Genomic DNA, 24,558 nt, shown 5'->3' on the forward strand with positions numbered 1-24,558 from the left:
TTTTTAAACAAAATAACTTATGACACCTAATTATAATAATGTGATATGATATACATAATTATTTAAATATGACTAATATTATATACACCATATTATTACCATAAAATTATACAAATACATACATTTATTTTCTTATACACCAACGGTAATAAACGGTAACAAAACGGCTAGTTTTTGCTCTATAAATACAATCTCACAAATACATTCAATCACTCCAACTTTCTCTTCTTCTCTAAAAATTATTCTTCATCAAATTTTCGAAGAAAAAAAGAAGATGGCTTTCACGAGGTTATTTTTAATTATTTTGGTTATCATACTCACCAGTCTTGTATTTATCGGAGAATATCCTCCTCGTGTGTTTTCTTTATTTTTACGAATACTTGTAGTTGTTGTTTATCCATTACTTTGTATTGCAATATTCATTAACTAATAAAATGCATCGTAATTTTTAGTACCACCATGGCAAACTTGGCAAAGCTCGAATTCATCGCTCTTGATATTACTGGGAAAAACTATATGCCATGGACTCTTGATGTAGAAATGCATCTTGAGTCATTGGGTCTAACCGAGACCATTAAAGAAAATGGTATATCTTCATCACAAGAAAAAGCAAAAGCTATAATATTTTTACGACGACACCTTGATGAAGTTTTAAAATGTGAATATCTCATCGAAAAAGATCCCATGGCTCTGTGGAAAGGATTAATAGAGAGATTTGAACATATAAGGGAAGTTATACTTCCGACCGCCCGTGATGAATGGAATATGTTAAGATTCCAAGACTTTAAAAAAGTCAGTGATTACAATTCAGCGATGTATAGAATAATCTCGCAGTTAAAAATTTGTGGACATGAGGTTACAGAATCGGAAATGCTTGAAAAAACATTTTCCACGTTTCACGCATCAAATATAACACTACAGCAACAATATAGAGTGCGTGGATTTGCGAGATATTCTGAACTCATCGTCTGTCTTCTTGTGGCGGAAAAGAACAACGAGTTGTTGATGAGAAATCATCAGTCCCGACCCACTGGATCAACAGCATTTCCAGAAGTAAATGCTGTAAGCAAAAATGAATTTAAACCTGGAAACCAAAATCAAATTCAAAGACAAGGTTTTGGTCGAGGTCGAGGTCGAGGTCGAGGTCGTGGACGTGGACGTGGACGAGGAAGTGGTCGTGGTCGTGGACGCGGCCGTGGTTTTGAAAATAATCGAGATAGTTATTTCTATAACTCATCTCAAAATAACGTCCCAAACCATCCACAGAAAAGGCATCAAGAAAACATGAGTGTTAATGAAAATCACTCGAAAAGATTTGAAAGTTCTTGTTTCAGATGCGGCACTCCAGGACATTGGTCTCGTATTTGTCGAGCCCCTGAGCATCTTTGCAAACTTTATAAAGAATCGATAAAGGGGAAAGAAAAGGAGACCAACTTCACTGAGCGAAGTGACCGTTTGAGTGATTCAACTCATTTTGATGCTGCTGATTTTATGAATGATTTCTCTGGAAATGATCAATATGTTGGTGGGATAGAAATGAACAATATTGATGCTGCAGATTTTCTCAATGATTTCTCTGAAAATGAACAATATAGTGGTAGAATATAAATGTACAATAATTTATTTTTCATGTATTTATATGATAATGTTTTATTGTACAATTATGATATGTGTTATATTTAAATATGTATTGTCATTAATTTTTTTTCATTGCATATTTTTTGAAGTTCAAATATGGAAAATGCTATGAGCAAAGCTGAAGTTTGCATACCCGATAGTGGTACAACGCACACTATCCTCCGAGATAAAAGATATTTCTTGGAACTAAAACCAACAAAAACAACGGTGAATACAATATCAGGTCCTGTAGACTTGATTAAAGGATGTGGTAAAGCACAATTTTTGTTACCTAATGGTACAAAATTTTTGATCAATGATGCTTTATATTCACCACAATCGAAAAGAAATTTGTTGAGTTTTAATGATATATATTCCCATGGGTATGATACTCAAACAATGAATGAAGGGAATGAGAAATATATGTGTCTTACCACATATAAATCAGGAAAGAAATATGTGATTGAAAAACTACCAATGCTCCCTACTGGATTGCATTATACACATATACGTCCCATTGAATCAAACATGGTAATTGATAATTCTTCAATATTAACCAATTGGCATGATCGATTAGGACATCCTGGTTCAACAATGATGCGAAGAATTATAGAAAATACACATGGTCATCCATTGAAAGACCAGAAGATCTTTCAGAATAATAAGTTTCAATGTAAAGCATGTTCTCTTGGAAAACTTATTATAAGACCATCACCAGCCAAAATCCAAACTGAATCACCAATGTTTCTTGAACGTATTCAGGGTGATATTTGTGGACCAATCCATCCACCATGTGGACCATTCAGATACTTTATGGTATTGATTGATGCCTCCAGCAGATGGTCACATGTATGTTTATTGTCAACTCGAAATGTTGCATTTGCAAGATTACTTGCTCAAATAATAAAATTGAGGAATCAATTTCCCGATTATACAATCAAGAAAATTAGACTTGATAATGCTGGTGAATTTACTTCCCAGACTTTCAATGATTATTGTATGTCTATGGGAATCATTGTTGAGCATCCTGTTGCTCATGTACATACTCAAAATGGATTGGCTGAATCATTGATTAAACGTCTGCAAATGATTGCTAGACCAATGATTATGAAAACAAAGCTCCCTATTTCTATATGGGGACATGCAATTTTACATGCTGCTTCATTAATTCGCATCAGACCAAGTGCATATCATAAATACTCCCCATTGCAGCTTGCATTTGGTAAAGAACCAGACATTTCTCATCTGAGAATTTTTGGATGTATGGTGTATGTGCCTATTGCACCACCTCAACGAAAGAAAATGGGACCTCAAAGAAAGATTGGAATTTATATTGGTTATGATAGTCCATCGATCATTCGATATCTTGAACCACAGACAGGCGACGTGTTCACAGCACGTTTTGCTGATTGTCATTTTAATGAGGAAATCTTCCCAATGTTAGGGGGAGAACAGAAACATACCGAAAAAGAAATTACATGGTATGTATCATCATTGTTACATCTGGATCCAAGAACAAAACAATGTGAAAAAGATGTACAGCAAATTGTGCACTTGCAAAGAATAGCAAATCAAATACCAGATGCATTTGCAGACACAAAAGGGGTAACTAAATCATATATACATGCTGCAAATGCCCCTGCTCGAATTGAAATTCCGAAGAAACAAATTGAAGATAGTCATGATGTCATTAAACGCCTGAAGCGTGGAAGGCCAGTTGGTTCCAAGGATAAAAATCCTCGAAAAAGAAAATTCATAGAGAAACACAATGATCACAAAATAGAGAATGATGTTCCTGAAGAAACACATAATGATCACAAAATAGAGAATGATGTTCCTGAAGAAACACATGATGATGAAAATGTTTTGTCAGAACCACAAACTGACGAGAATCATGAAATCTCTATCAATTATATTAATACTGGAAAAATATGGAACCGAAAAGATATAGAAGAAATTGATGATATATTTTCTTATAATGTGGCAATCGACATCATAAATGATAATGAAGATCATGAACCAAAATCTTTTGGTGAATGTAAAAATCGGCAGGATTGGATAAAATGGAAAGATGCCATCCAGGTTGAATTGGATTCGCTAAATAAACGTAATGTTTTTGGACCTATAGTCCTTACACCTGAAGGTGTAAAACCTGTTGGATACAAATGGGTTTTTATTCGAAAGCGAAATGAGAAAAATGAAATAGTAAGATATAAAGCTCGACTTGTTGCACAAGGTTTTTCTCAAAGGCCTGGAATTGATTATGAAGAAACGTATTCTCCTGTGATGGATGCAATTACGTTTCGGTATTTGATTAGCTTGGCAGTATCTGAAAATTTAGAAATGCGTCTTATGGATGTTGTTACAGCCTACTTATATGGATCACTTGATAGTAATATATATATGAAAATCCCTGAAGGATTTAAGATGCCTGAAGCACAAAGTTCAAAACCCAGAGAATGTTATTCTGTGAAATTACTAAGATCATTATATGGGTTGAAGCAATCCGGCAGAATGTGGTATAATAGGCTAAGTGATCACTTGATGAAAAAGGGATATGTAAATAATTCAATATGCCCTTGTGTTTTCATTAAGAAAACAACATCCGGATGCGTAATTATTGCTGTATATGTTGATGATTTAAACATCATTGGAACAAATAAGGAAATTCAAGAAGTTGTGTCATACTTGAAAGAAGAATTTGAAATGAAGGATCTTGGAAAAACCAAGTATTGTCTGGGTTTACAAATTGAACAAAAAGAATGTGGAATATTTGTTCACCAGACAAATTATACAGAAAAGATCCTTAAACGTTTTAATATGGACAAATCAAATCCTTTAAGTACTCCAATGGTTGTTAGATCATTAAACATAGAAAAGGATCCATTCCGTCCATGTGAAGATGATGAAGATATTCTTGGTCCAGAAGTACCATATCTAAGTGCTATCGGTGCCCTTATGTATCTTACAAATTGTACAAGGCCTGATATATCTTTTGCCGTAAATTTATTGGCAAGATTTAGCACATATCCAACAAAGAGACATTGGAACGGAATTAAACATATATTCCGTTATCTACGAGGAACGACAGACTTGGGACTTTTGTATTCAAAAGATGCTAATCCAAGTATAATTGGTTATGCCGATGCTGGATACTTATCTGATCCACACAAAGCACGTTCTCAAACTGGATATGTATTTACTCGTGGAGGCACTGCAATTTCTTGGCGTTCACAGAAACAAACACTTGTAACAACTTCATCAAATCATGCCGAGATTATTGCACTACATGAAGCAAGCCGTGAATGTGTGTGGTTAAAATCAATGACTCAACATATCCAAATCTCATGCGGATTATCATTCGACGAGAAGCCTGTGATACTATATGAAGATAATGCTGCATGTGTTGCTCAAATGAAAGAAGGATACATAAAAAGCGACAGAACTAAACATATTCCTCCTAAGTTCTTCGCATTCACCAAGGAGCTTGAGAAGAATAAATGTATTGATGTTCGTCACATTCAATCAAGTGAAAACTCATCAGATCTCTTCACAAAGGCACTTCCTACGACAATATTCAGAAAGCACATATATAATATTGGGATGCGCAATCTACGAAATTTGTGAAGAATTGTTCGTGTCAACATGAGGGGGAGTTTACGTGACTGCACTCTTTTTCCCTTACTATGGTTTTTATCCCAATGGGTTTTTCCTAGTAAGGTTTTTAACGAGGCAGTATAAAAACACGTAATGTATACAATCATTATGATCATCATCACAAGGGGGAGTGTTGAAAAATTATTTAAAAATGTGTTAAATATTTGTGTTGAAAATGTGAATGTTGAATGTTGAAAATTAGGTAAAATTAGGTGTTGAATATTGAAAATTAGTGTGTGATGATGTAGGTAATGATGTATTTTATTTTTGGATTATTTGTAAAAATTTTCTATAAATAGATCTCTCATTTGTGAAGAAAATCACAATTGAGTTGAGAGAAAAATATTATAAAGTGTGTAGTGTGATAATTTTGAGAGTTTGAGATTTTTATTTTTTTACCGTAAATTTTTACTTTTTCACAACATCTATATATTTTTTACACACGGTGGACAGTGTACAAACTACAAACAGGACACAACTTACAACTTCAAAGTTGTGGAAAGTTTCAACTTTTTATTCGTAATTCTACGCTCGCCTGATCTGAGACTAGAAGCTTCAACATCCTGTAATGGGTGATATTTTAGGGAAGCCAACTTTTCCTCGGCTTCACATAGCCTTCTCTTCTCAATCATCTGCAAAAAAGTATGAGAAGATAGCGGTAATAGGGCGTGAACAATTAGAGTCAGTGTGCAACACTATATCAGTAGAAAATCCAAGCTCACGAGGCTCTTCCAAAGACATGCAATCTGATGTTTGCAAGAGTTAAGCTCCATATCAAGTATCTTGATTCGAGATTTAACAGGTACAGTGCATTGCCGAATCATCTGCTCTTGCCTGGCTCGAATTACCTCCGGCTGCCAAACATTCAATGCAACAGAAGCATGCCTAATATTGCCGAAAGCAATGAGTCGGCTATTAGAAAGCCACATAAGTGGGAAGGATGATTTAACTTTTGTCACTGATTTAAAAGGACGCATAAGAAAAATTAAATGTATAGTGAATCAAACCGAATGAAGGACACAAATTATAAGGCTAAAAATAACCAAATCAAATCCAAGACTCCAAATTTCATAGTTACATACCCACATAATTCCCAATCAAATTTAAACATAACCAACCAATTTAAAATTTAGAAAATCTAAAAAGTCGTCAATATTTAATCAAATAACCAAATGTCTCCATTAAAACTAATCTACACATATTTAAACAAACAAAAGATTTAATAAAACTTTTAGCCATGATTTATGAATCAAGTTCACCAACACTAAACTAATTTCATCTACATCTACAATTATAAACAGTGTGAACAGTAAATTATTAAATTAATAATTAACAATAACTTGTTTTGAATCAATTATAAATCTTGAATTATGATTAACAGCAATAAATTATGTTTATCGCACATTAGTGATGAACATGTATCCCCAAAATTAAAATAATAAATTTCAGTGACTAGAACTATTATAAAATTAAATCAAATATGAGAGCAAAAATCAGCCTAATATGGCAAAGAACTAAAAACTACAATCACCATCCGCCACCGCCATCATGGAATTTTTTTTTGATACAATGGGTGTGACATATTCCCCATCTAAACTACCTACACCACCTACATAAGCGGGATTTGAATCCAATATTTCATGAGTTTTTGGGCTATGCATTTGCCACTAGGGCAAGGGATCCTTGGCGCCATCATGGATTTTTCTTGTGGCATGTAGGCTGTAGGTTGAGCTAATGTGGTAACTTCACTATGAAACCCTACCTCTATTATATAAATAAAATAAAAACCATAGAAAAAGGAAGACACCAAGCCCTGACCCAGGCGCACCTGAGCCTCGTCTTAAGGCCTGTGCAATGCAAGTGCACCTAGGATGTGCCTGGAAGCAATGACCAGCACCTGGTGCGTCTTCGACAACCATGCCAAATTCAAAATTTGACAGCAAAATTGCAGCCTTCGTGAGGACATAGGTATTAAAATCAATTTTGAGATACAAATAACATAACCTCCATTATTGAAACTTCTCTAAATAAAAAATCCGAGACTAATTTTTAAATAGGCTGCAAAACAATTACCTAATTTTCTGAGTTCTAAACATTTACCCCTGAACAATCATCGCACTAATGGTATCATTCAGTTTTCACAACAAATGAATACTAATGCCTCATCCAATTTCTCGCTGAAAATGGAACCTAGCTTCACTTCCAAATATTAACATAAACATCACCAATCAAGCCCTAGTGAAAGGCCAGTCGAGGATTGTTAAATATCAACATCCAGAAAAATTACAAAGAAAATTAGAATACTAGCACGATAGCTTCATGAGTTTCCAAGATTAAAATAGTTTGTCACCTGACTTGGCATAAATATTTTCGTTCAGCATCTGCTTTATTCAATTTATCTTTCTCCTCTAAAATATGAAGTTCAATCCTCCGAATTTTACCCAAATGCTCCGCTATTTTGCCCTCTAATTTCAAAACAGCACAAATCTGTTGTTGGCGCTTTCGGTTTCTGTCGGATTCATATCTAACAAATTACTTTAAACCAGTCAGTCAATGTCACACACCCTCCACATATTACAATTTAAAGGCATAACTTTATCGAAAAATAAAATCAAACAGAAAACAGGCAAGTAGCTAGTTGCATCTTCATAAACACTTCCATATGAATATACAGTTAAATTAAACAAAAATTTCGAGTTAATATCTATCACGTTGGAATGATAATAGCCACAAAAAGGATTAAACTTGCACCATACAAAATAACAGGGATCATCGATTAGCCTTTTTTTTAACAGTAAAATATATTTTTTAACGCAATTTCATCTCTCAAGAGTCAATTTCTGTAAAGCGATAACAACGCCTACATGATTGGTGAAACAATTGAATAATTTCAAAATCAAGTAAAAAGTAACAAAAATACCTCACTTTGTAGAGTCTCTTGAGCTTGGCATCGGCATCGGCATCGGCATCGGAAGATGAGACGTCGTTAATATTCAAATTAAGGTCGTTTCGAGAGGAAGGGAAGTCGGAAAAGAGAAGATGCGACCAGAGAGAATCGTCGGCGGCTAGCAAGCGGAAGCTGCGGCAGACAATGGAAAGGCGACAGAGGTCAGCGCAAGCAAGGGTTCCCGATTGGATTCCGATTTCCATTATTCTTCTCAACATCTCGTCTGGAAGCGCCGACATACTGTTCTAATCTCCCTAACTCACCTAGTCCGGTCGTACAGGTATATATATTATAGACGTGACTTTTTGGGATTTTAATTATTTAAGACAAAAAAAAAAGGAATTTGTTTTTAATATTTTAATTTTTTTAATATTTTGAGTAATGTTGAAAAATAATATTTAAAATATGTGTATTGAATATTTGAATGTTGAATATTTGAATGTTGAAAATTAGGTAAAATTAGGTGTTGAATATTGAAATTTGTGTGTGATGATGAAGGTAATGATGTAATTTAATTTTGGATTATTTGTAAAAAATTTCTATAAATAGATCTATCATTTGTGAAGAAAATCACAATTGAGTTGAGAGAAAAATATTATAAAGTGTGTAGTGTGATAATTTTGAGAGTTTGAGATTTTTACTTTTTACCGTAAATTTTTTCTTTTTCACAACACGTTATCAGCACGAAGCTCTAAAAGTCCTCCATATTTTTCCAAGCTCCAAAACAGAAGAAAAAGGTAACAAAAATAATAATATTTATTTTATTGTTTATTTATTTATTGTTTATATATTTACTATATAATATAATGTTATTATAAATAATAAAAATAAATTTTTCAAAAAACTTGTTATAAATCCTGGGAGGATGTTAAGACGACATCCCACACTCCCGGTAAGGGATACGACAAGTATAAAAGTCTATAAGGTTTTTAAACAAAATATCTTATGACACCTCATTATAATATTGTGATATGATATACATAATTATTTAAAACATTACTAATATTATATACACCATATTATTACCATAAAATTATACAAATACATACATTTATTTTCTTGTACACCAACGGTCATAAACGGTAACAAAACGGCTAGTTTTTGCCCTATAAATATGATCTCACAAACACATTCAATCACTCCAACTTTCTCTTCTTCTCTAAAATTATTCTTCATCAAATTTTTGAAGAAAAAAGAAGATGGCTTTCACAAAGTTATTTTTAATTATTTTGGTTATAATACTCACGAATCTTGTACTTATCGGAGAATATCCTCCTCATGTGTTTTCTTTATTTTTACGAATGCTTGTATTTGTTGTTTATCCATTACTTTGTATTGCAATATTCATTAACTAATAAAATGCATCATAATTTTTTTTAGTACCACCATGTCAAACTTGACAAAGCTCGAATTTGTTGCACTCGACATTACGGGGAAAAATTATATGCCATGGACTCTCGATGTAGAAATGCATCTTGAGTCATTGTGTCTAACCGAGACCATTAAAGAAAATGGTATATCTTCATCACAAGAAAAAGCAAAAGCTATGATATTTTTGCGTCGACATCTCGATGAAGGTTTAAAATGTGAATATCTCATCGAAAAAGATCTCATGGCTCTGTGGAAAGGATTGAAAGAAAGATTTGAACATATAAGGGAAGTTATACTTCCGACCGCCCGTGATGAATGGAATATGTTAAGATTCCAAGATTTTAAGAAAGTCAGTGATTACAATTAAGCGATGTATCGAATAATCTCGTAGCAAAAATTTTGTGGACATGAGGTCACAGAATCGGAAATGCTTGAAAAAACATTTTCTACGTTTCACGCATCAATTATAAATTTACAGCAACAATATAGAGTGCGTGGATTTGCGAGATATTCTGAGCTCATCGCCTGTCTTCTTGTGGCGGAAAAAAACAACAAGCTACTAATGAGAAATCATCAGTCCCGACCCACTGGATCATCAGCATTTCCAGAAGTAAATGCTGTAAGTAAAATGAATTTAAACCTGGAAACCAAAATCAAATTCAAAGACAAGGTTTTGGTCGAGGTCGTGGTCTTGGTCGTGGTCTTGGACGTGGAATTGGTTGTGGTCGTGGTCGAGGTCGAGGCCGTGGTTTTGAAAACAATAGAGATAGTTATTTTTATAACTCATCTCAAAAGCACGTCACGAACCACCCACAGAAAAGGCATCATGAGAACATGAGTGTTAATGAAAATCACTCGAAAAGATTTAAAAGTTCTTGTTTCAGATGCGGCACTCAAGGACATTGGTCTCGTATTTGTCAAGTCCCTGAGCACCTTTGCAAGCTCTATAAAGAATCGATAAAGGGGAAAGAAAAAGAGACCAACTTCACTGAGCGAAGTGACCGTTTGAGTGATTCAACTCATTTTGATGCGGCTGATTTTATGATGATTTCTCTGGAAATGATCAATATGTTGGTTGGATAGAAATGAACAATATTGATGCTGCAGATTTTCTCAATGATTTCTCTGAAAATGAACAATATAGTGGTAGAATATAAATGTACAATAATTTATTTTTCATGTATTTATATGATAATGTTTTATTGTACAATTATGATATGTGTTATATTTACATATGTATTGTCATTAATTTTTTTTTCATTGCATATTTTTTTGAAGGTCAAATATGGAAAATGCTATGAGCAAAGCTGAAGTTTGCATACCCGATAGTGGTACAACGCACACTATCCTCCGAGATAAAAGATATTTCTTGGAGCTAAAACCAACAAAAACAACGGTGAATACAATATCAGGTCCTGTAGACTTGATTAAAGGATGTGGTAAAGCACAATTTTTGTTACCTAATGGTACAAAATTTTTGATCAATGATGCTTTATATTCACCACAATCGAAAAGAAATTTGTTGAGTTTTAATGATATATATTCCCATGGGTATGATACTCAAACAATGAATGAAGGGAATGAGAAATATATGTGTCTTACCACATATAAATCAGGAAAGAAATATGTGATTGAAAAACTACCAATGCTCCCTACTGGATTGCATTATACACATATACGTCCCATTGAATCAAACATGGTAATTGATAATTCTTCAATATTAACCAATTGGCATGATCGATTAGGACATCCTGGTTCAACAATGATGCGAAGAATTATAGAAAATACACATGGTCATCCATTGAAAGACCAGAAGATCTTTCAGAATAATAAGTTTCAATGTAAAGCATGTTCTCTTGGAAAACTTATTATAAGACCATCACCAGCCAAAATCCAAACTGAATCACCAATGTTTCTTGAACGTATTCAGGGTGATATTTGTGGACCAATCCATCCACCATGTGGACCATTCAGATACTTTATGGTATTGATTGATGCCTCCAGCAGATGGTCACATGTATGTTTATTGTCAACTCGAAATGTTGCATTTGCAAGATTACTTGCTCAAATAATAAAATTGAGGAATCAATTTCCCGATTATACAATCAAGAAAATTAGACTTGATAATGCTGGTGAATTTACTTCCCAGACTTTCAATGATTATTGTATGTCTATGGGAATCATTGTTGAGCATCCTGTTGCTCATGTACATACTCAAAATGGATTGGCTGAATCATTGATTAAACGTCTGCAAATGATTGCTAGACCAATGATTATGAAAACAAAGCTCCCTATTTCTATATGGGGACATGCAATTTTACATGCTGCTTCATTAATTCGCATCAGACCAAGTGCATATCATAAATACTCCCCATTGCAGCTTGCATTTGGTAAAGAACCAGACATTTCTCATCTGAGAATTTTTGGATGTATGGTGTATGTGCCTATTGCACCACCTCAACGAAAGAAAATGGGACCTCAAAGAAAGATTGGAATTTATATTGGTTATGATAGTCCATCGATCATTCGATATCTTGAACCACAGACAGGCGACGTGTTCACAGCACGTTTTGCTGATTGTCATTTTAATGAGGAAATCTTCCCAATGTTAGGGGGAGAACAGAAACATACCGAAAAAGAAATTACATGGTATGTATCATCATTGTTACATCTGGATCCAAGAACAAAACAATGTGAAAAAGATGTACAGCAAATTGTGCACTTGCAAAGAATAGCAAATCAAATACCAGATGCATTTGCAGACACAAAAGGGGTAACTAAATCATATATACATGCTGCAAATGCCCCTGCTCGAATTGAAATTCCGAAGAAACAAATTGAAGATAGTCATGATGTCATTAAACGCCTGAAGCGTGGAAGGCCAGTTGGTTCCAAGGATAAAAATCCTCGAAAAAGAAAATTCATAGAGAAACACAATGATCACAAAATAGAGAATGATGTTCCTGAAGAAACACATAATGATCACAAAATAGAGAATGATGTTCCTGAAGAAACACATGATGATGAAAATGTTTTGTCAGAACCACAAACTGACGAGAATCATGAAATCTCTATCAATTATATTAATACTGGAAAAATATGGAACCGAAAAGATATAGAAGAAATTGATGATATATTTTCTTATAATGTGGCAATCGACATCATAAATGATAATGAAGATCATGAACCAAAATCTTTTGGTGAATGTAAAAATCGGCAGGATTGGATAAAATGGAAAGATGCCATCCAGGTTGAATTGGATTCGCTAAATAAACGTAATGTTTTTGGACCTATAGTCCTTACACCTGAAGGTGTAAAACCTGTTGGATACAAATGGGTTTTTATTCGAAAGCGAAATGAGAAAAATGAAATAGTAAGATATAAAGCTCGACTTGTTGCACAAGGTTTTTCTCAAAGGCCTGGAATTGATTATGAAGAAACGTATTCTCCTGTGATGGATGCAATTACGTTTCGGTATTTGATTAGCTTGGCAGTATCTGAAAATTTAGAAATGCGTCTTATGGATGTTGTTACAGCCTACTTATATGGATCACTTGATAGTAATATATATATGAAAATCCCTGAAGGATTTAAGATGCCTGAAGCACAAAGTTCAAAACCCAGAGAATGTTATTCTGTGAAATTACTAAGATCATTATATGGGTTGAAGCAATCCGGCAGAATGTGGTATAATAGGCTAAGTGATCACTTGATGAAAAAGGGATATGTAAATAATTCAATATGCCCTTGTGTTTTCATTAAGAAAACAACATCCGGATGCGTAATTATTGCTGTATATGTTGATGATTTAAACATCATTGGAACAAATAAGGAAATTCAAGAAGTTGTGTCATACTTGAAAGAAGAATTTGAAATGAAGGATCTTGGAAAAACCAAGTATTGTCTGGGTTTACAAATTGAACAAAAAGAATGTGGAATATTTGTTCACCAGACAAATTATACAGAAAAGATCCTTAAACGTTTTAATATGGACAAATCAAATCCTTTAAGTACTCCAATGGTTGTTAGATCATTAAACATAGAAAAGGATCCATTCCGTCCATGTGAAGATGATGAAGATATTCTTGGTCCAGAAGTACCATATCTAAGTGCTATCGGTGCCCTTATGTATCTTACAAATTGTACAAGGCCTGATATATCTTTTGCCGTAAATTTATTGGCAAGATTTAGCACATATCCAACAAAGAGACATTGGAACGGAATTAAACATATATTCCGTTATCTACGAGGAACGACAGACTTGGGACTTTTGTATTCAAAAGATGCTAATCCAAGTATAATTGGTTATGCCGATGCTGGATACTTATCTGATCCACACAAAGCACGTTCTCAAACTGGATATGTATTTACTCGTGGAGGCACTGCAATTTCTTGGCGTTCACAGAAACAAACACTTGTAACAACTTCATCAAATCATGCCGAGATTATTGCACTACATGAAGCAAGCCGTGAATGTGTGTGGTTAAAATCAATGACTCAACATATCCAAATCTCATGCGGATTATCATTCGACGAGAAGCCTGTGATACTATATGAAGATAATGCTGCATGTGTTGCTCAAATGAAAGAAGGATACATAAAAAGCGACAGAACTAAACATATTCCTCCTAAGTTCTTCGCATTCACCAAGGAGCTTGAGAAGAATAAATGTATTGATGTTCGTCACATTCAATCAAGTGAAAACTCATCAGATCTCTTCACAAAGGCACTTCCTACGACAATATTCAGAAAGCACATATATAATATTGGGATGCGCAATCTACGAAATTTGTGAAGAATTGTTCGTGTCAACATGAGGGGGAGTTTACGTGACTGCACTCTTTTTCCCTTACTATGGTTTTTATCCCAATGGGTTTTTCCTAGTAAGGTTTTTAACGAGGCAGTATAAAAACACGTAATGTATACAATCATTATGATCATCATCACAAGGGGGAGTGTTGAAAAATAATATTTAAAATGTGTGTATTGAATAATTGAATGTTGAATATTTGAATGTCGAAAATTAGGTAAAATTAGGTGTTGAATATTGAAATTTGTGTGTGATGATGAAGGTAATGATGTAATTTAATTTTGGATTATTTGTAAAAATTTTCTATAAATAGATCTATCATTTGTGAAGAAAATCACAATTGAGTTGAGAGAAAAATATTATAAAGTGTGTAGTGTGATAATTTTGAGAGCTTGAGATTTTTACTTTTACCGTAAATTTTTAATTTTTCACAACATATTTAATCGATGAAGTCGATATTTTTTATTTACCCAAAAATGATAGTCATTTTCTTCTTAAAAAAAATATAAATTGATTAATTTTAAATATGAACGAAATCTATTTCTAATCTTAAATACGTGTTTTTTCGGTAAATTTCAGAAAAATACTTCTGTCAATGTTTGAATTAAAATGAAATACCTAACCACAATTTTTTAGAAATCATTACCTATATTTTTAGTTTTAACTCCCTACAAACCAAAATTTACAATTTTACCTTTTTATTATTTAAATAATTATATTATTTTATCCACAAAATTTACCCGTGTCTTCTTCATTTAAAATATAATTTTAAAAAAATATTGTTTCTCAATTATTATGGAATAAGAGTAAATACTTATTTTGATATATAAAGTACATATTATGAGGTTTCAGATACTTGATTTCGTTTTTTAAATAGTTCAAATATATAAGAAAATATTATATCGGTCAAAATAAGTAATTTTTCTAATTTTCACAAAGAGTGAGAAACTATGTTTTTCAAAAATTAGAAGACATGAATAAGTCATGTTAACGCATTTTCAATGAAAAGACTGACAATTATTGAATTTATTATGATAGCTCGAAGATCCATGCAGTATTTTCTTACACATTTTGAATATTAAAAAAGCCAAATCAAGAATTTGGAACTTCAAAATAGATATTTTGTAGGTCAACATAAATACTTAATCTTATTTTAATGATTAGTGATGAACTATGTTTTTTTTTTAAAAAAAAAATAAAATGACATGAATAAGTCATCATAATGTATTTTTCATGAAAAGACTAACAATGACTGAATTTATGGTAATTGCTCGAAAATATAATATTTTCGTATATATTTCGAGTATTCAAATAACGAAATCAAGTATCTGAAACTCCATAATAGGTATTTTGTATGTCAAAATAAATATTTAATCTTATTCCATAATAATTGACAAACACTATTTTTTTAAAATTATATTTTAGATGGAAAAGACACATGAATAAAATAATATATTTATTTAAATAATAAAAGATGAAAATGTAAATTTGAGTTTGTAAGAAATTAAAATTAAAAATATAATATTGTGAGATACTATTTTTTAGAAAATTACTGTTAGATACTAAATTTTAATTCAAAGAAATTTTTCACAAATTTATCTAGTTTCTTTCTTTGCTTTCTTGTGTTGTGTGTCTCTTTTGACAATTTTGGTGTCTGAAAATTTGCAGACCTGCTTACCATTCATGTCCCATTGAAGATCTGTACTTTGCCTCAACCCAATGGCCATTCCATTCAAGCGAATTCGGCTTTGGGAAATGTGTTTTTATTATATATATACACACAACTTGAGCGACCAATTTTCCTATATGTAATCTAAACTAAACATGTATATGATTTTGAATAAATGGCTCGTAGAACTTTGTAAGTAAAACATTGTCATTAGGTCAAATTATGTCTATTTCCACACAAACACAGATGGAAATTGTAAAATTAAATCTCATGGATCCTAAATCAGTGGTAATAATATAGATTGCTTCATAACAAAACAGATCAATTAATTAATATATTTAATGCTAAACGACAACAGCGGAAGAAGAAGAAGACGAGGATTGTACAGCTGGCTTCTGATGCTTGTACTGTGGGGATTGTGAAATCCAAGCCAACCACCTCATTACAACCCCTTCTCTAACTTCATGTCTCTCTCTTTCATTACTCCTATACCTACTAACTCCTGTGATTTCAGACACGCTTCTCCCCGTAATTACACCTCTGCCACTCCCCTCTTGTCCTTCCCTTCTCTCGCTCATTATCATCTCTGACTTCAGATACAGTAACTCCGACGGTTGCACGTCGCTCCAACGCTGGTGCTGATCCGACGCACTTGTTTCTTCCGTGGAGATTATGATCCGATGTTCCAGGCGATGTTTCTCTCCATTCTGCGCAACCAACAGCTGTCCGTCTTTCCGGGTTTCGTGCCCCGATTTCATGCAAAATGACCTCCAGCTGTCCAGGGACTTTCTGCCCGTGTTTTCCGCTACTACCGGGGCCTGCCCGGGTTTTCCGACCTCGCTTACACTTCTCCTCATTGAGTGTTCTGGTTCGTTGATCTTGGGTTTTCTCCTGGATTTCCAACTATCCAACGAAACTCTTCCTTTCGAAGCCTCCCCGGGATCCTCCACTATGATTTCCATCGATCTTCCTCTCTCCGCCGCGGATGAATGCCGCCCGGAGATCCTCGGGTTCACGATAATGCCGGGGGACAGCGCTGCGCTGTGGCGTGGCGTTTCTTGATTGTTAAACAAGGATCTGCTGTCGTGGAAATCCACCACGAGGAGCATGTCTTCCGGGTCGACCCGGTACCTGCAGAGTGGGCATGTGGAGTGCGCGTCGAGCCATGTATCCACACACTCGACGTGGAACGCGTGTTTGCACTTAGGCAGCAGTCTCAGCACCTCGTCGGCCTCGAATTTGTTGAGACAAACCGCGCATTCCAAGCCGTCTTTTTGACCTCTCAGCGATGAGAATCGAAACATGGGAAGAGATTCGATTACTTTTCTATTGATTCCTGAATGATTCCTGGATGGTAGGTGACCCCTGGAACTGCTAACGTTAGTACCCCTCTTGCAATGCTTCACGTACAGAAGTAACAAAAAAGTGATTGAAAATATAGTCGTGAGCACTCCGACAATTATGGTGATTCCCGGCTTGAACGGGGTGACTCGAGAACTTCCCGAAGACTCCGAAATCGCCTGCTGCGGCGTCGCGGGAGGAGGCGGAGGAGCGTAACGGGTGCTGGCAATATCACCGTCATCTAATGCTGTTGTAAAGGAGAAATTACTGCTGAAAATCATGAACAAGAATAGCCAGAGGAAGGGCAAAAGACTAAGATTGCCCATCCCTGGAACTTTGCCCTGTATCACGATTCGGCCCAGAACCAGGGGAATGGTTCTCTATTTTCAGGAGAGATTCCGTCAAAAAGGGGCTTCAAGAAAATCCAACAAGGAAGAGACAAAAAAGTTCTAACGGAATTGAACCAATCCATGTTCCTTGATACCATTAAAATCAATTGGAAATGACATGGAGCATATAAACGAAAACTTACAAAAAGGCTGGGACAGGGAAGCAAACACTAATTAAATAACAATTTATTTACCATTCAAATCGATCTTTGATCTTGATTTCGAATTTACAGATGTACTGTAATAAAACGCAAATGGTGGGCTTGGGGAGCGAGCATTTTATACCAACGAGAGCTTGGGAACTACAAGAATGAGGCTTACATGAATGTATGTATAGCCGCCGCCTTGGAATTCGAAACTGTAATTATGTCTGTCTGTATTCAATTGGGGAAGGGGTGATTGTCCCGTGAGAATGGATCTTGGCCCCAGCCATTGCTGGAACTTAGCACAGTTTTTAGTTCTTGAAAACATGTGACAGATGGTTGGTGTAGATGTTTGCAATTGCTCACCACGAATCACTTCTCCCATGTATAGTAACTATATCATTTTATTTAACTTATATTGTTTTCTAGCTGGAATTTTTAAATAAATTTCACTTCATTTTTTTTTATAAGGATGTCAAAATAGACACGACTCGTCAACCCGATACGATTCAACTCGAAAAAAATCAAGTTTGGGTTTAGGGTTTTCGAGTTCAGATCAGATCGGGTTGGACCCGAAAAAAATGATCGGGTTGGGTAGGGTGCGGATCAACCCGGGTTGACCCGAAAATTTTAATTTTTTTTAAAAAAATATTATTAATAAATATTGCTAACATTTTTATATATTGTAGATTTGAAAAAATATTTATTGTATATTTATATTATAAATTTTTATAATTTAATATTTATTTTGAACATTTTTTTATTTTCTAAACAATTGTTTATTTGATTTAATAATATATTTTATTTTTTTTATTATTAGACTTTCAAATTTAAATCATATATATATGATGGAGATATTGTTATTATGTGTTTAAATTAAAATATTTTTTTTTGAATTTTATTTAATTTTCTTTAAAAAAAAAACTTTTTTAAAAATCGAAATCGGGTTAATCGGGTTGAACGGGTTGATTTGAGTTCGGGTTCGTGTTGAGTGTTTTCGGATTGGCTCGAGTTCGGGTTTGGGTTGAGCAATTTTTGAATAGTACTATTGCTCAACCCGACCCAACCCACCCGAAATTAACACCCTTAATATTTTAGTTAAAACATAGATGGACGATTCTTATCCGACTTATAGTTCATCTGCCACCAAATTCTTAAGTTTCTCTCAATTGAAAAAATAGATGATTACTGCGATAAATTCAATTCATACATACGCAAGTCTTTCTAATGAATAATCATCGCATTTTGCACTATTTCAAGAATGAATGACACTTCAACCAAAAAGTGTTCTGATTCTGACTCTTGAATTTAGGTAAGACACAGCATGTTCAATAAAATAGTACCACCACCCAAAATGTATTATTTGTGACTTTCGTGAGACTAATTCTTTAAAATCGAACTAACTCATTTATATTTTAAACATCTATAAGGAGACAAAGGTATGTTCTAAGACCAGCGTGATGATATCTTATCCATATCAATGCTCTGAAGCCAATCATACCTTACAATTTTACATTTGGAAAATAATGATTGTGCATGACTTTGCTAGAATGAAGAGATTTGACATATCATAAAAAAAATATTTATGAACAATTATTTAAACAAATTTAAAATTGACAGAACATGTAAATGAGATAGTACAACTGGCATCTTTCCCCTAGTGAAGCAGACCTATCATTTACCAATGGTCACTGTTGCGGCGTTTAGCTTCCAATTTGAGGTATAGAATCTATCTTATCACTAATAAAGATATAATATCATAATAATCACACAAAATATGACCCAAACAAAAATTTGAAATGAAATTCTATTCATGCTTTCATGTTTATTTTAACAAATAAAAAACCCCTCTCTGTAATCATACAAACACTTTTATTTTTTTAAAAAAATTTGGAAAACCGTTCATACTCGATCATAAAAAAATATATTTTCATGAGAAAATTTGATTAATATAGTGTTTTTGTCGGCATAATCATGGATTTTTCATCCACAAGACACTTAAAGTTTAAGTATTTAGATTGATCCATAATTACTGAGCTTGTGATTATGAATAGGAAACTGTGAGTTATAAAAAAGACTCAACTTTTGGTTTATTTGAAGATTGAATGATATTAAGGGTTGTCAACAAGTGGACCATCCGAATTTGGATTCGAATTTCTCAATGGACCTTTCCCGAGCACGGTTACGCCTGTGTGGAAATTTTCGGGTGGGGTTTGCTGGACATTTGCTCGTCGATTTGCTATAGAACTTAGAAATTGATATGGAAGAGCAGAAGCAGCTGAAGAAAGTGGAGATTATTAGCAGAAAAAGAAGAATTACCAAGAAGAAGAGGCGAAAACAGCTACATAATCCGCAGTCCCATACGTTTTTTTTTTATTTGTGTGTTACAGTTGTGTGCAAAAGCGCTGAGACTGTTGGGGCTGCCTCCCTATTATCGTTTGAGATGAATGAAAAAGTTGCTGGGGATGATGAAATTATAAAGAGCTTGATCTCACTGTTAGGAAGTGCAATGAAGGAAATCTCGATGGTTGCTTGCAATGCTATGTTGGATTTGGCTACAGCATCAGTTGGATGTCAAAGGCTGCTTCAGTTCTCTGCCATTGAGAAGCTTATATGAGCATCTTTCTTTGACCTTAATTGTGAATAGAACTGCTATATCAGTGGAAAATGTGAAGCCCGCATTGCTGATTCTTAGTTGTTGGTGCTTTTATACTCTGATACAAGGCCGTGGACAATCGTAGCTTAGTCTGATAATATTCCACTTTAAGTTTGAGCAATAAATTTGATCGAAGGCTGATTATTAAACTCTACAAAAAAAAAAAAAGTCGGACCTCTGTAAAGTTATCCAGTTTGTAGAGCCTCTTAAAGAAGTTCAGTGATGGCATCCTGATTGTCAATACGTGTGTAAGTGATCATCTATGTTTTAAAGAGTGTGGTTGAACCAGAAGATTTTGCTGTATAAACGATGATGCACCATTAAAATTTTAAACCAATAACAAACTAGATTGTCTTTTCTACATTAGAAACCATATACACAACGTTAATTTCTTTCATATTATTGTCGTGCAAAATACAAATTATGATTTCATGACAGGTGGGAAGGTTTTATACACATTGCGGTCTACTCTTTTTTACGAGAAACAGAAAATGTTACGATGTATGTCACCTGATTCCATGCCACCAAACCTTCTCGTTGTATCCGTGAAGCTCCTGCTTGTTGTGCTCGATCTCATTGGCAATAGTGACCCAATGTTTCGGAAGGCTTGTTTGGTCGGTGCATCATCATTTTCATCATTAACAGAAGATAGGTTCAACAATAACTGGACAATTTTCGGCTTCTTGGTCAGTAGTATCTTGGCAGAATCAAAGTTTTCGGGCATCTTAAAACATATAGAAGCAGCTTTAAAGGAAAATGAAGATCCTCTTGGACACCTGCGATGAATGAGACATCTCGCAGTGGAAGAAGAAATAGAAATCTGAAGCAGTTTTGAGTATTTTTTAGCAGTGGATAGCCGGTACCTGTTGGATTTGTCTAGTCAGCACTGGGGGTGTATCAGAAGAAGTTTTCGTGCAAGTCATGCCGAAGTTTTGCAAGGAAGTCAAGTTTAACGACATTGAAGTACGGTACAAGACGCTGCTTGAGAAGTACAGAGAGGTGAGATAGCTATACACAAATGGGATGCTTTCTTTACATTGTAGTATCAATGATGATGAAATTGTGCCTTCCTAAAACGATGTAAGACAGAGGTTTTGGTTTTCTTGCCTGGATATTTCCCTTGAAAATGTCGTGGACTTCAGTTCGTGTTCAAAATTGATCTGGAATTCAATGCAGATTTTACGAGGGATTACATGTATGTTCTTTATCATTTACAAATTATGCGAAACATGGTTTCATTTCAATTCCCTCAAGTTGCACCAAAATAAAATGAAATATAATGTGCAGTTTACTGCTTTCTAACGTTGGGACTTTATAGTGAAGGCCAAACAATTCGATACCGAAGGTTGGATTAACATTGAAATAAACCATATAATAAAGGCATGAAAACATAGCAGTTGGTTGATACATTCTGTATGCAGGTTGCAACTCTAAAGGGAGTTCAATATTCACTCACGTGTACTGACATGGTAATAGCATACAATACAGCGTTATAGCCCATGTATTATCATAACAGCTAAAAAAAACTTAAAATAATAGTAGTGCACAAGAAGAAAACACCCCCCCATCCCCATCCAATCCCCATCTCTGACAGCGAGACAGCAATTTCCTGTTCAAAATGTTGAAAAAGGTTATCCAAAGAGAGTTTGCTCATGCATTGTCCTCCATTCATCTGAACCTGACGAGTTCATCATGTAAAAGTTCTGCCCAAAGTCCAAAAGGGCGAATGACAAGATAAACATAGCTGAACTATCTTACCCGCTCACAGGCATTTTATACATTCTCTAATTTTCCAGGTTTGTTCTGTGTCTTCGCCTCTGTTTGATTCTGCAGTCAAGACATACACATACGTTAGATCAATCAAGCACGTGGATTATCAGGTCGTAAATGATCATTTTCCCAAGCAGAAACATCAGAACACAGTGATGTTTAAATCTAAAGTCTAAATTCCATATTACAACAAAGACTTCACGTTAAATCTTGAAAAGGATCCCTGATGAACATTAACTCTAACTAGACTTAACCTCAAATACAGGCCTCAAATCTGGAACTTATGCTTCATCTTATGTCTCGAACATTTCAATAGAAAAAGATCTTAGTGGACTCAACATGCTCCGTTCAGTTCATTTATAAAATCGCCTGACATTAAAAAGGCATTACTTACAAAGAAAAGAAACTACAAATCCGATTGCAAATATGAATTTCTGCATCTATAGCAATGAGGAGCAACTAGTCCCTATTGTTCAAACAGGGACCACCAAGAAATCTGAGAAGTTTTATTTTGGAAAAAGCAATGCAATGATTGTGTCCAATAGTCCACTCTACTAAGATACTGCAATCATCACCAAGCACAACAGTTTATACAAGATTCAAAAGAGATAACCCTGATACAACTTTTACCACACAATCTCAACTCTAAATTAGCAGCATGAGATATCACCACTTCCCCTCCTAAAATGTTCGGCTGAAATCCTCGACTGCACATTTATATTAATTGCAGGTCTGATCCGGAATCTCAACTTGGTACCATCCTCAAAACAAGAAAAAACATTCCAGTTTATTAACTTCCTTTTGGAGGACCAAAGAGAATATCTGACCATGTTCATTTTAGACATCTTGTCTGCTCTATATTCTACACATTTTTTTTTAACATAAAAAATGAAGTCAGAACAAGAATTCATAAAAATTTTCAGTAAGTTATCAAGGGCAGTATTGAATTTACTGCATACAAAGGCAAACTAAAGGATTTCCGTAGATCACTACAAAATAAAGGGTCTCTTTTTCCTTCTTTACAGAACTTGTTAACTCACAAGATCTTATCTTTAGTGTTGGGGAATTACACCCCCGAAGCGATGCCGATCACGATGATAATATAGTACCCAAAACTTGCGGAATAAAATAACCAACAAGAACACAAAGATTTACGTGGTTCACCCAATATAGGCTACGTCCACGGAGCACTGCAACTTTTATAACTGGAAGAAATATTACAACAAATGTATACACCAATACACTCAATATTTCTCACACTCCCAACCCGAGTATACCGAGAAAATAATTTCTCTAACTCACACAAAGAGAATTCCCGCTCTCAAGAAAAAAATACTCTTTTTTTCTATGCACTCTCTTTTTATCAAAGCTAAAAAGCTTTTGATTTTGGGATACAATAACTGAAGGAATCGAGCTCTATTTATAACTAATTCCCTTGTTCAGTTTTAATAAAAATTCGATGTGGGATGAGTTTTTATTATTATTTAATTTAATGTGGGCCCCACCCCATAATAACTCACCTAACAATTCTCCCACTTGAAGACTTGATTTCAATCATGTCTTCACACCATCATTGCAGCAGCTCATATATCTCCATTTATACCTGCAGTCCAACTGAAGTTGAACACAACTTCAGTTTGTCCATGGTTACCGTCTTCGTGAGCATATCGGCTGGATTTTTACTTCCAGGAATCTTCTCCAACATCAAGACTCCATCTTCCGGCACTGATCTGATGAAATGGTACCTAACCTGTATATGCTTTGTCCTAACATGATAAACAAGATTTTTTGCTAAATGAATAGCACTCTGACTGTCACAGTATAATGTGCTATCTTCAAGCTTCTGACCCAATTCCTCCAGAAAGGATTTCAACCATATCATCTCCTTGCTAGCTTCTGTAACTGCAACATACTCAGCCTCAGTAGTTGAAAGCGCAACAATCTTTTGCAGCTTAGACACCCAGCTTACAACTGTACCACCTAATGTGAACACATATCCAGTAGTACTTTTCCTGCCATCCAGGTCACCACCCATATCGGCATCGACAAAACCCTGTAAGCCAAATTTTGATCTCCTGAAGCATAAAGAACAACTAGCAGTACCTTTCAAATACCTGAGAACCCACTTAACTGCTTCCCAGTGTTGCTTTCCTGGATTACTCATAAACCTGCTCACAACTCCCACTGC

The 24,558-nt window shown here is 34.6% G+C and overlaps 3 protein-coding genes across 5 annotated transcripts in view; all 3 read right to left on the reverse strand.

Annotated features, from left to right (window-relative positions):
* Positions 1–8,515, reverse strand: part of LOC140976349 (F-box protein SKIP24) — a 10,436-nt gene extending 1,921 nt beyond the window's left edge. Inside the window, exons 1-4 of the mRNA XM_073440450.1 lie at positions 8,195–8,515; positions 7,625–7,798; positions 5,997–6,159; positions 5,695–5,906 (exon numbers count right to left, since the gene is read on the reverse strand). Coding sequence (XP_073296551.1) covers positions 5,754–5,906; positions 5,997–6,159; positions 7,625–7,798; positions 8,195–8,460 — 756 coding nt within the window. The 5' untranslated portion in view covers positions 8,461–8,515 and the 3' untranslated portion in view covers positions 5,695–5,753. The remainder of the gene's footprint in view (positions 1–5,694; positions 5,907–5,996; positions 6,160–7,624; positions 7,799–8,194) is intronic.
* Positions 8,516–16,275: 7,760 nt separating this feature from the next.
* Positions 16,276–18,353, reverse strand: LOC140976351 (RING-H2 finger protein ATL43). The gene has a single exon (XM_073440452.1). It carries the CDS (start codon positions 17,736–17,738, stop codon positions 16,416–16,418), a length of 1,323 nt encoding a protein of 440 aa, XP_073296553.1. The 5' UTR covers positions 17,739–18,353; the 3' UTR covers positions 16,276–16,415.
* A 3,598-nt stretch (positions 18,354–21,951) lies between these two features.
* LOC140976352 (uncharacterized) overlaps positions 21,952–24,558 on the reverse strand; it is a 9,152-nt gene continuing 6,545 nt past the window's right edge. Inside the window, exons 3-4 of one of the 3 annotated variants that reach the window (XM_073440455.1) lie at positions 22,359–22,427; positions 21,952–22,209 (exon numbers count right to left, since the gene is read on the reverse strand). In XM_073440455.1, coding sequence (XP_073296556.1) covers positions 22,374–22,427 — 54 coding nt within the window. In that variant the 3' untranslated portion in view covers positions 21,952–22,209; positions 22,359–22,373. Of the gene's footprint in view, positions 22,279–22,358; positions 22,428–24,558 lie in introns of all 3 variants that reach the window. The other 2 variants (XM_073440454.1, XM_073440453.1) reach the window with 2 other exon arrangements.

The sequence above is a fragment of the Primulina huaijiensis genome, chromosome 5, assembly GCF_012295235.1.
Source record: "Primulina huaijiensis isolate GDHJ02 chromosome 5, ASM1229523v2, whole genome shotgun sequence".
Classification (NCBI taxonomy): Eukaryota; Viridiplantae; Streptophyta; class Magnoliopsida; order Lamiales; family Gesneriaceae; genus Primulina; species Primulina huaijiensis.

Coding starts and splice junctions, on each gene's coding strand:
- LOC140976351 (XM_073440452.1), bottom strand. CDS start 17,738: ATGGGCAATCTTAGTCTTTTGCCCTTCCTCTGGCTATTCTTGTTCATG.